General features: G+C 41.2%; 1 protein-coding gene across 2 annotated transcripts in view; it reads right to left on the bottom strand.

Moving 5' to 3' along the window:
• The window catches only part of ATP2A2 (ATPase sarcoplasmic/endoplasmic reticulum Ca2+ transporting 2), a 42317-nt gene that overhangs the window by 12452 nt on the left and 17526 nt on the right, over nt 1-12339 (bottom strand). For both annotated transcript variants that reach the window (XR_009275466.1, XM_058816732.1), the window contains exons 6-9: nt 8033-8113; nt 6568-6653; nt 5178-5642; nt 2749-2837 (exon numbers count right to left, since the gene is read on the bottom strand). Coding sequence is in view for 1 of the 2 variants with exons in the window: in XM_058816732.1 (XP_058672715.1) it covers nt 2749-2837; nt 5178-5642; nt 6568-6653; nt 8033-8113 (721 nt within the window). In the remaining variant the exon portion in view is untranslated. The remainder of the gene's footprint in view (nt 1-2748; nt 2838-5177; nt 5643-6567; nt 6654-8032; nt 8114-12339) is intronic.

The following is a 12339-nucleotide window of genomic DNA, read 5'->3' as shown; positions in this document are numbered from 1 at the left end:
TTCAGCTTCCTTCCTGCTGCATATTCTGCAGCTTTACTGCAATGCATGAAATCACATTAAAGCAGATTTTCCTCTTTAATTTCCTAACAATTGATTTGTATTATATATGAGCCTCCTAAAGCCATGAAAAGTGAAGTCATTTCACAAGACTAACTCCATGAGGCAAAAAAAAAGCTCTTTTCTAGTAGTGAAACACTTAATAATCAATATCTCAAGGCTTCAGAGAGAGGGAAGGTACATTTGACATCACAAGAAAGAAGCAACTTCTCTCCTTTCACACTTGGAAACAGTGAATTGATTCCTTTTCTGGAACATTCCCAGACTTCTACAGCATGCACAAGAGAATGAAGACAGTGCTCAATACTGTTATCTTCCCCTAGCAAAATTACCATGACAGAGCTAACAGAGAACATCTTTTATTAAAGCTCTGAAGGAGGGGGAAAAGGTCTGATGGTGGAAAGATGTGGATCATTACTCTAAGAATTCACAACACAGACCATGACATGTCCCCTTACGTAAGCTTTTGTTCACTTGTGGTACTGCAAACAAATTCCAGCGTTGTGTAACACAGCATGAGAACAAAAAGAATTTAAGGAAACAAGTATGAAGTGTGTTTTTAATGTTTCATCTGGCATATAATCCTACAGCCATAGGCTGTGGCTTTAAAGTCCAGCTCTCAGGCTGTCACCTCATCCATCCCTCCCAAAACTTCCTGTTTTAAACTCAAAGAACATCAATTTATTGAAATATTCATAATTTGTTATAGCAGGGTGTGTTTTTCACAGCCTTCTTTTTTTGTGTTCCTTATCAACAGTTTCTGAAGAACAATGTAGAGCCTAAGGTGCTGGGATCAGTTGTGGATAAAGGATTTTTCAAGATGAACTCATTTGAAGGTCAGATGCAATCTGCCAGCTTTTGCTGCAATTCTTAATTATTGCTGGGTTTGTGCTCTCAGTTTGCAGTAAGACTGAGTGTGCTGAGACATGGCAAAATTACTCCAAACTTTGACAATCTCCCAATATCCCTGGAAAACAAATCAGTATGAAATCTGGGAGGTTTTTAGTAAGAAATATTTGTGATTTTATATTCTGAATGAATAGGGGAAAGTTAGGTATGATATATTTTAAGAGTAAGTGAAGAATTACTGATTTTGTGCAAGAATGGTTATAAAAGGAACAGGCTGTGGAAGCCAACAGTGTCTGAAGTACCAAGTAAGACCTGTCAGAAATGGTTCATATCTGGATCAGGTCCTGCTCTGGGGCACTGCAATGGATTAATTCCTTCTTTTCTCCCCCAAACTCCATTTTCAGTGACAGTTTTCAATCCAAGGTGAAGTCAGTCACCTTACTTAAAATCCCTCCAAAGCCACTGCTTTAAAAGCTGTCCATAAATGCAGAAATAAACCAGCCCTCAGGGCTGGAGTTGAGCTGAGTTTCCCTGTGCTCCATAAGAGCCTTTCTGAGGCAATTTCCCTCTCTGAGAATCCTTTGTGTCTCTAAATGAAGTGAGTTTAACACGCTTGTTCACATTCCCTCAACTTCAGCAAGTGCAAACAGCACATTAACAAACATTGCTGTGTGTCTCATTATCCCCCACATCTGTCACCACACTCCATTTTATTATTTTGTTTATCTGGAGCTCCTCTGAGCCCAGCTAAAGTGCAATAGCTGGGAGTTTTGCAAGGTCTGGAGTCACCTTGTCTAAGCAAATGCTGCCTCCTGAAATGAAAGCAGAAGCTTTTGACAGCAATTAGCTTTGAAAGAAAAAAGAGAACTGGGGAATTAAGATTTCCAGCTGCTGGGAACACCAGGGTCTTAACTGCTATGGAAATTAAACAGAGATAATCATTATTGAGATGGGCAAGATTGCAGGAGTCAGAGGCACACGAGTGAAACTGCACAAGGCTGAGATGTTTACAGTAACTGAAATTAAATTCTACATCATCCACAGCAGAGTTCTACTCTGCAAGTAAAACTGAATCGATACGGTTACAGAACACATGGAGGACTGATCAAGTAAAAGGAGCTGCAGCAACCCAGTAAAAAGAGGCTTTCCTTCAAGAAGCAGAGTCCTAAAAATTCCTGAAGTTTCCAGGATGATTCCAGGATGAGCCACTTACCTCACTGGTAGAGACTTGCAGCTGATAAAGTAAACCAAAGCTCATTCCTTTCCTAAAGGACTGGGTTTAACAGCAGCTCAAATAGCAAAGGCTGGACAAACACCAACAGATGCACCAATAAACTACTGAGGGCCAGGGACAGGAATTTACAGTCCATTTAAGAGGTGACTCCAACACATTCAGAAGATGCCTCAGAAAAAACAACTTCCCCATTCTCTGAGGCAGAGAAACTGGAAACACTGAGCTCACAGATTAACAAATGCTCACCTCTTCAGATTTACCCAGTTTTTAAATAAGAAAAGTAAACCTCACTTAAAAGCACTGAGATAGCCAATCTCAGTTCAGGAAGATTTCAACAAAATAAATTCTCTCTACCCTCTTAATAATTTTTAGATTATCAAGGGAACATTGCAATACTGGAGACTTCTTATGTTTAATGAAGGTTTACTTTTGTACAATTTATCTTTGTTTTCTTGTTTATTACTTCCTCCCCAGCCCTTCAGAGTGCATTCTCACTGGCTGACCTCTCACTTACTAACAATCACAAGTATTACATGCATCCCTTTTCCAGACTTAAGTAACAGTGAATGCATGACCAGACAAATGTTTAACTTGCACAGAACACTTACACTTCTCCCATGGGAGCATATGTTGAACCAGTTACAGTAAATTCATTCAGAGAGCAGCTGTCTCCTTCTACTCTGTCCAGGATAAACATCTGAAATTAGAGAGTTAGAAGTGTTACTACCTTTGGACAATAATTAAAGCAAGAGATTTAAACAGGCCTTAGGCAAGCAGGTACAAGAGGCAAGTTCAGTCTGAATAAACAAACCAGACAAGACCTGATTCTGTGCACTTGGATCCCACATGTGTTTGAACAGCTCCATAAGTGAAGCACAAAGTACAGGGAACAGCCCTGTGCCTACAGAGCTCTGAAAAACAGAGCTGAAAACCACAGAGCTGAGTATACTGCAGCTGGGAAAACCATTCACACACCACCTGACAATCCTCACTAGGTCCAAGCTCTTCCTAAGCTTCACACCTAATGTGAATTAGTTCACACCTGTGAGTTAATTCTCATGTAACACAAATCATGAATTAATGCTCTGCTTTGGAATAGTCAAACACAGCTCAGCTGGACACTGTCAGCTTGGACACTGACAATTTCTCCCAAAATCCAAATAAAAGCATGTACAAATGGGAGAAGCTGAGATCTAAGAGGTGAGGTTTTAGCAAGAGGCAGACTATGGCCAGTTTCTCTTAATACCAGCCTTAAATGAAAGTGTTTCCTGTCCTGGTTTTCAGTTACAAGTCACTTTACCACACGGGGCACTGGGAGTTTAAACCAATCAGCCCACTCCAATGCTCTCCTAGCACTGGTGAAATGATATTTGCAAACTCAGACACCAATCTAAGGATGCAGTTGTACCTCTGTGAGATCTGCAACTCAGTCTCTCCTCTGTTTCCTTTCTAGGAGAGCTGCAGGCAGAATCTCATCTGAGAGGATGGAGATAAAAACCATAGTGCCTGAAGCTCTCTTACACTCATGGCTTGTTCGGGTAGCACTGGAGAAGATAATTTCTCACTAATTGATGGTGTATCCTAATGGAACTTCTGATCTAGCACAGGTCATTTTGTCACATCACATATTAGTGATGTCCCCCCTCTCCCCTCATTGTGTGCCCTCTGTTTTAGACAAGCATCCTCACAAAGCACAGCCCAATACAATAAACTCACTGCTACAGGTATTAGAATTTTGCTACATGTTTGAAAACTTCAATTCATGTTCTTTTGCAGCCCTCAGAGATTAAAAAGGAACCAAGTTGTGCTGGACAAGATCTAAAACATTTAGCCCTCTAAATAAGGAGCAGAGCATTTTGAGCTTTTAAATAAACACAACTTAAATGATGAGTTAACCAGGGAAGCCTCCTGCTTTTGGCATCTGCAGGATGAAAAAATCCCTGCAAAGACTAGGGCAGTTATGCAACTCTACTGCAAGTAACCTCCTCTGGAATACTGATGAGCAGCTGCTTTGTGTCTCTTAGGTATAAATACTATGATACTTAAGGAAGTAGAACAAGTCAACCACCAATTAGGAAGAAAAAGCCATCAATCACATGAGAACAAAGTGCTTAGGGCTTACAAACTTTCAGCACTGGTGTGCAGAGCCCAACATGCACACATTTGGAATTCTAACCCAATGTAATGAGGCTCTGGGCATTGCATGCTGGAGTTGCTGTGCCACTGTACATCTGAAGTTATTAAACAGAAGAAATCAGTGTTTTCTCCATTAAATCCCTACACAGAAGGGCAAACTGGCAATGAACATGCATTATGTTAAGGGACCAGCTATCAAAGTCCCAAATAAGCCAACACCAGACAAATTATTGGGGGGAAGGGAGGAGAGGCACAGAACTCATGCTTACCTAAAAATACACCAAAATGAAAATGACCCTGGCAACGCTGGTGACAGGGTGAACTGCACCTCAAGCTGCCAGATTAGTCAGTGCTGCACACTGACAACACTGCAGTGATCCCCATCAGACCAGCAAAGCCACTGAAGGTATCAAATAAAGGTGGAATTACTCAGGAGTGAAAACACCTTTGACTACCAAACTTACTGCAGTAAATCTCCTTTTCTCACAGTAAGTTTCTCCACCATTATTGTCTTTTTCAATTGAAGAGGCAAGTGTTTGACACTTACACACAGCCTGTTCTACAGTGTAACTTTCTAAAAAAGGCATAAACCACACCAAAGAATTACCAGTAACCTGAAAGGCTCACAGGCAAGTCAATGGAAAGCTGCTTACAAACAACCCTCTCCTCCATCAGTGTGGGCACAGCTATTTTTGGCAATGACTAAAAAAGGAAAGAGACAAAAGCCTTCAAGACTACACAGCAGAAAACTGAATTCAAAGTGGAGGCTTATCTTAGGAAAATAGAGCAGGACTTTGGTGATGTGAGAACTGAAAGAGCCGGGATCAGGAGGACCTGAGCAGTGCAGACTCCTGGAGCGCCTGGGGAGCACAGGAGCAGCCGGAGGGGCCGTGGGACGTACCCTGCACACGGACATCTGGTTGGTGGTCAGCGTGCCCGTCTTGTCGGAGCAGATCACCGAGGTGCAGCCCAGGGTCTCCACGGAGGGCAGGCTCCTGACGATGGCGTTCTTCTTGGCCATCCTGCGCGTCCCCAGCGCCAGGCAGGTGGTGATGACGGCGGGGAGGCCCTCGGGGATGGCGGCCACCGCCAGGGCCACGGCGATCTTGAAGTAGTAAATGGCGCCGCGGATCCAGGAGCCGCCGTGCACGGGGTCGTTGAAGTGGCCGATGTTGATGATCCACACGGCGATGCAGATCAGGGAGATCACCTTGGACAGCTGCTCCCCAAACTCGTCCAGCTTCTGCTGCAGGGGGGTTCTCTCCTGCTCCGTGGCCACCATCTCGTCGCGGATCTTCCCGATCTCGGTGTTCACCCCCGTGGCAATAACCACCCCCATGGCCTTGCCAGCAGCAATGTTTGTGCCCTGGGGTAAGGAACAGCAGGGAAAACTTGGAGTCAATTTACAAAGTTGGAGTCAATCTACAAATAGGTTCTGTGGGGTGAGTTTCTTATGTTTGGTTTGAATTTAACAAAAAAAAAAAACACAAAACCCCCTCGAACCAAACCACCTCATCCAAGTTCAGACTGTGCTTCAGCCAGGATATGGAAAAGGGTAAAGAGGAAGAGGATGACACTGCCTGTGTCTGTAAGGGAACACTCAGGGTGGAATTTCTGCTCCCAGAACAGGCTCAAAACGAGTCGGTATTGATCTCTCACAAACCCAGCTGCTGAGCAAGCAGTATGTGTTTCAACTGGAATACTGAATGTGCTTTACTTCTCTTTTTTTTTTAAATTAGGGCTCTATTTTGTTAGAAAATATTACTCTATGAGTAATAGATGTGTTCTCTGGGGCTCCCTGTGTGAACATATTTAACATGGAAAGGAACACTAAAATTGCCTGCCAGCAAAAAGTTATTCTTTTATCTGAAAGACATTTAATCCTTCCTTCAAATAAATTGAACAAACAATTTTATTCCTATACAGAAAGCCAGTTCTCAGCTTTAGCTACACAACACCACAATCTGTATGGGCTCTTATCACACTGAAGAACTATTACATTAGAAAATTGCTTCAGAAACACTAAAAGTGTGTGTTCCACCCTCCAAGACTTCCTTGTGAAGGACAAAAATAATTTTCCTCATATAGACTGGTTTCATCCAGCATCTTCCCCTGAGGACAGCTTTCATTAGAAGTTAATTTGGTTCAATGTGTATGGAGACACACATAGAGATATGTACAGAGAACACAGCAAAGTCATACAGTTTTTGGGGGAAGACCTGAAGTTTTGCACATTTTTTGGCAGCTTCATTGCTATAAATGTTTTGAAAACCTCAAAGTAAATGACTTACAGAAAAGAGCATGTTCTTCTTGTCTTGATTTACAGCACGAGGATCAGGCACAGGGTCTGTGTGCTTAATAACAGACACAGATTCACCTGAAATAAAGATGAAAGTCTTAAGTCCTGAGGGAATCAAAAAAATTATAATCTTCAGCTCTGAGATTCTTAGGATGCCAAAATTCTTTCCTCAAATGATCTTAATTGTTTAAGCGAAACAGGAAACATTTCAGTTGGCCAAGAAAACAGAATGTTTGGCTTTCAGCAAAAACTCTGTATCAGTTTCTACAAGCATGTCACACAGGTACAGAAAGCTTCTTTTTCTTTAAAAGCAGATGTTCACTGCTACACCACATTTCACAAGGTGGTGCTCTCAGCTTCAGCACTGAGTTCCAGTACTTTGTGTAAGCTCAAGAGAGCCAAAGCTTCCTTCCTTTAAAAGGATTTTGTTGAGCAGCATCTCAGACCTCAGTCCTGTTTTATCCAACAGGAGAATTAAGCATCAACTTGGCTGAAAACAGCAAAGGCTTCCATCAAAACAAGAATTCTGTTCCCTAAATAAAGGCAAGGAACAGTCCCTTTTTACAGAATTCTGATGGGCTATTTCTACTTATTCCAGCAGCTTTGCAGGCATGGAGTGCATCCATTTTCCTATGCTAAACATAAGTAAAGCTTGATCAGTCGTGTGCTACTCAGGATCTGTGGTGAGAAACTCTGGAGCCTGTTTCAAGGATGAAAAATAAGCTTCCTATGAATACTTTACTGTTTTAAAATTCAGAGCTAGTTAACAACAATTTATGCTACCAAAACAGGCAGACAGATCTCCATGTTCCAGCTGAAAGAAAACTGTTGTAGCATGCTTGGTTGATTCCCAGCTTCTTTCCTATATTCAGAAGTGCTGCTACTTTGTTTTGTTTTCAACAAATCTGAAAAGGGCTCTAAAAATAGTTCCTGCATTGGAGGGCTGGTACCAGAAAACACACGAATGTGTGTGCACAGAATTTGAGCAAATAAGGCTCGAGTGCACTGAGTCTTGAGTGCACTTAAAAGCTGCCAGCATTGCAAAAATTGTTCTGTGCTGTTGCAGAAGACATTTAGTAAGATTTACATACTTTCAGATTGGAGTGGTGACACGATGTTCAAACCTAGAAGACTCCGTGAACTAGATGAGAAATCTCTTTTTATTTTTTTTGAATTTTAATTTTCCACAAATTGCTTGTGTCTGTTGGGGAAAGAGGATGGCCAAAAAAGCATTACAAGACTCAGTAACAATGTTCATCCCACTAAAGGGAAAACAAAGCCAATGATGAAGCAACACATTCAGTCACTCTAGAAGTTACCAGATGAGAAATTTACTGCACTTGAATGCAGAGAACTTCAGTAGCTGCAGGCTTGTTTCTAATGGATCATTGCAAATAAATGGTGAAAAGGCACTTTCAATTATGCACATAATTACATGAAAGTCACAGAAACTGTACCTGTGAGAATTGACTGGTCTACCCTTAGAGTTGTAGATTTGATAGAAGTAATTCTTATATCAGCAGGAACCTTGTCTCCAACTGCAAGGAAATGACAAGACAAAGTCAGAATTTTGCTGTTTGAGAGATGACTGACCAAGTGTCCCTTCCCTCCATCAGCCAGAAAAATGACTTTCCAGAAACTGCACAGATGACTGAGACCACCAGCAGCTAATTGCAATATTCCCATTTTCTGAGGATCCAACACACCTTGGTAATTCAGACTTGCCCCTATCTAACCTCCCAGAAAGAAGCTGCAAATCACTGGATTGTTTTTCTAACCACATGGCCACTTGAAAGAAAAGGGAAAACATTCTCAAGAGCAAGATATCAATTTCAGAAGACATTTTTATAAACAATCAAAACCCGTAGCTAAGGTGAACCAAGTTTCCTTTTCAGAACTGGCAGAATCTTTCAGTTGTTTTCTCTATGCCCAAAGTGAGTCCTCTGCTCTCCAAAAATCACATTATCCACATCTATTTATTTAGAAAACTAGAAGAAGTTGTATTTTCCTTTTCTTTGGCACCAATTGTGAGAATAACGTGCTTCTGCAAATATGCTCTGCTAATGTTACACTGAATGCTGCCAGATGTTTCAGAGTTGGAAGAACCTCAGATCACACAGTAGCTTTATTTTCCAGTAATGCTGCCCTGTTAAATAACCACAATCCATAGCCCAGTTACAATTTTCACAGATCTCTGTTGTTTTTATCTTGTCATGCACATTTCTACTTTGCAAAAGAGAATACTGAAAGGAAAGCAAAATAAACAACCCACAAACAACAAAACATCCACTAACAAGTGCCTGAGACACCAAGGCAGCAGATTATAGCAGTTAACACCACACTCCTAAATGTGATAAATGCAGTTGTCAGTCGAGCTCCAGCATCCCCAACATCTCAACATTATCTTCTCCCTTCCTGCTTCCTCTTACTCAGCTTTTCCAAGTTTTTAAGAAAAAAACCAAAGCTCAACCATTTTGTGCAAATAAATGGCTTCATGCAAATGAACTTGCTAAAGCACATTAATGAGGCACATTTCTGATTCACATGGAGGGGTTCTACATTCTGCATGTCAATATTGCTAATTAACACATGATTGAACACTCCTAATGTAATTTAACACTGCAAGCATTCAAGTGTCAGCTATATTATTATAAAATAATGCAAAGAAATAAAGAAGGGTGAATAACTAACTAAAGACAGCTGATCTTTTCAGTAGGTGCAATCTGTGTCCCTGCAGTGAAATTAAAATAAGCTGCAATTCCTGCAGGAACTGCTTATGCAATCAGCAGCAATAATGCACATTAAGAAATAATATCATGAAAAGCTCCACAGTGGTGTCACAGCCTCGGCTCATCCAAGCCCTCACACCCTGCAGTGCCAAACTGTGGAACAAAACCCTGGAGAGGAGAATGAAGTGCTACTTCAAACGTCAGGAAAACTTGTCCCATGTGGCTTCCTGTAAATTCAGAGTAACTCCAACCACTACAACCAGCAGAAGTTTGTATGGTTTTGTCTGTAGAGTTAGATGTGTGTTTTTGTGAGCATGTGTATATGAAGGGACAAAAATCCTGCCACAAATGTGTCATTATACCATGTGAATACTAATTTAAGCCACAATGCCCTTGAGCAGCAGGAGAAAATAGCCTCAGACAAATGGTGACCTAGGCCAAAAAAGGCAAAACTATTCAATTGCTCTCCTGGTGTCCTGAGCAGGGTTATTTGCAGACACAGGAGCAGCTGCTCTGCAGACAGGGCTGGACAGGCCAAGCCCCCAGAGCAACCTGCACAAACACCCCCAGAGCCCTGAGAGCTGCAGCCACCACGGGCAGCACTGGGGGAGATGCAGAACACAAAATAGAAACTGTTAAAAAACAATCTTAGAACTTTCAAGCAACTGGACAGAACATACGGCAAAGTTCACAAGTGATTTTCTAACCTGCTTCTGACTGCTCCAAGTGGTTCAAACTCAATATTCACAAATACTTGGAGAGACCCCTCTAACAGACAGTTGATATTCAACATCAGTATTTCCATGAAAATACTACTGTTGGTATCAATTGCCTGAATCTCCAGAACTGAAGTGTTAAATTTATTATGACAGTGCAGCTTTATAAATTTATCTCAGTGATTTAAGATAAGACACATGATTCACTCACCCTCTCTGACTGGGAAGGCTGTAGTGAAATATTCAAGCCATTTCCAATAGGCAGGAGAGCTTTATGTCAGGGTCAATTACAGAGACATTTTAAACAGCCCTTTGCAAAATAACAACTATGAGACCAAATCATTTATAGTGTTGAATATACTTTTAAGAGCACAATTGAAAAGGAACATAAATAGGAAGCCATCCTATGACAGAGGGGAACCACAGGAAATTTTCAGTGAGCAGTATACCACAGATCTCATCCACAAAGAGAAGGCTCTTTAAACATATACTTTAAAACAGGAAGAAAAATTGGAGGTTGCAGTTGTTTTTTGGGAAGCTTTTTAAAATTGATATAGTTCAGTCCACAGAGCCAATGGAAGTAATACCCAAGGTTTGCAAGAAATGAAGAAGCGATTATGTGTTTGTGTTGCTCAGCACAGAGCTGCTACAGTAAATGACATAATTCCATAGTCTGCCATCTAAAATAAAGTCAGTTGCAGAAATATTTTCATCCATTATTTCAACCCAAGTTTTTAATCCTACATAGTACCTTGATTTGTACAACAGCTCTGAAGAAATAAAACAAGCTTCTTTCAAAACTGCCCAAGTATGTGCTCTGAAACATAATGTAGGAAATACAAAACTACTGATGAGAACAGCCCCAGCAGCTGCAGCACTGACTGCTGTCTGGAGGAGGGAGATGGGGTTGGTTTGAACCATTACAGCTTTACCCTCAGAATCCTTTTATTTATGCACAGAATTTTATAATTTTAATACAGAGCTTCAGCACACAATAAATGAGTCTGTGTAAAAACAACCTGGTCATGACAGGGGGTTATAACAGATAAATATCCATTTTATTGAACTGTGCATGAGTCTACACTGAAACAGACAATTTACAATTTCTACTCCTTGGTAGAAAAACTGGAGCAGTACTTTGTTACAACATGAATTTAGAATTTATGTCAGTTGCTTTTGCACTGTAAACAGGGCAAATTTAGTACTTTCAAATACTGGGTTCTTCAGCCACCCAACCAGCACCCACCACTCCAGCCTTTCTGCTCGTGTTCAAAGCCCTTCTCCTCCTGCTCCCAGTGCTGTGGGTCAAGTTCCCCCTACATGAACAATCACTGACAGATATTTCATTTTCACACAGTCCAACCCTGCTTCTTCTCCACCTACTTGTCCCAAATTGACTTCAAGTACAGAATGTATTATTGAGCAACCTGAGTCCCAATTTTATCCTTGGCACTGACCAAGTCCTACAGTGGAATGATCAACTCATTACCTGGCTGTTTCATCTGAGCACTGATATCCCTTTCAATACTTTACCAGTTTCCAGCAGAGCAATAAAATTAAATATTTCATTTCAGAATTCTGTCAGACAATGGTTTGAGACACTCCCTGGGAGACCTCTACAGCTAAAATACAGTATTAATTTTGCAGGCTGTGGCAGTCTGTGCTTTAGGCAGCCCAGGAAGATGGTGAGAAGTGATGGGACACATTCTACAATGAAGGTGGAGGGAAAACAACTATTAAAGTTGAGTGGATTTCAGTCCCTTGTATTTTTAGTTACTTCTGGGTACTAACAAAGAACCTCAGACTACAAGAGGACCATACTCATCTTTCAGTCTCAAATTATGAGACCATATCTCAGTACAGTCTATTGAGATCCATATTCCAGATGTTCTAACCAAAACTGCTCGTGGCAGTGGGCTCAGGAAGCAACATGACCTGTACCCCAAAAGCCAGCATGCTATAGAACCGTCCTCAGAATAAAACTGAAGTTTGAGATGTGTACTTTGAACACCAATATCAGCTCTGTTAACTCTGACCCCTCACACCCTGCAGACCTGCTCAGGCTCACAGGCAGGGACATCATAAAAAGTTTTGCTTCTTTTTTATGTTAATTTGTTACAAGACCAATTCTTAGCTAAGAAAGTGATCTGTTTGCAGCAAGTCCCTCTTTGTGATCCCAGCAAATGAAAGTAATTCTTCCTGCAGATATCAGGAGCTGTTCACACACACCTCACACTTTATTTATGTTTATCATTAACCAAAGCCAGCGTCACCCTGGATCTGCTATCAGCACCTTGGGTTGGAACTGGACTTTATTGT

The sequence above is a fragment of the Ammospiza caudacuta genome, chromosome 18 (genome assembly GCF_027887145.1).
Source record: "Ammospiza caudacuta isolate bAmmCau1 chromosome 18, bAmmCau1.pri, whole genome shotgun sequence".
Taxonomy (NCBI): Eukaryota; Metazoa; Chordata; class Aves; order Passeriformes; family Passerellidae; genus Ammospiza; species Ammospiza caudacuta.
This window is presented reverse-complemented; position numbering and strand designations above follow the sequence as displayed.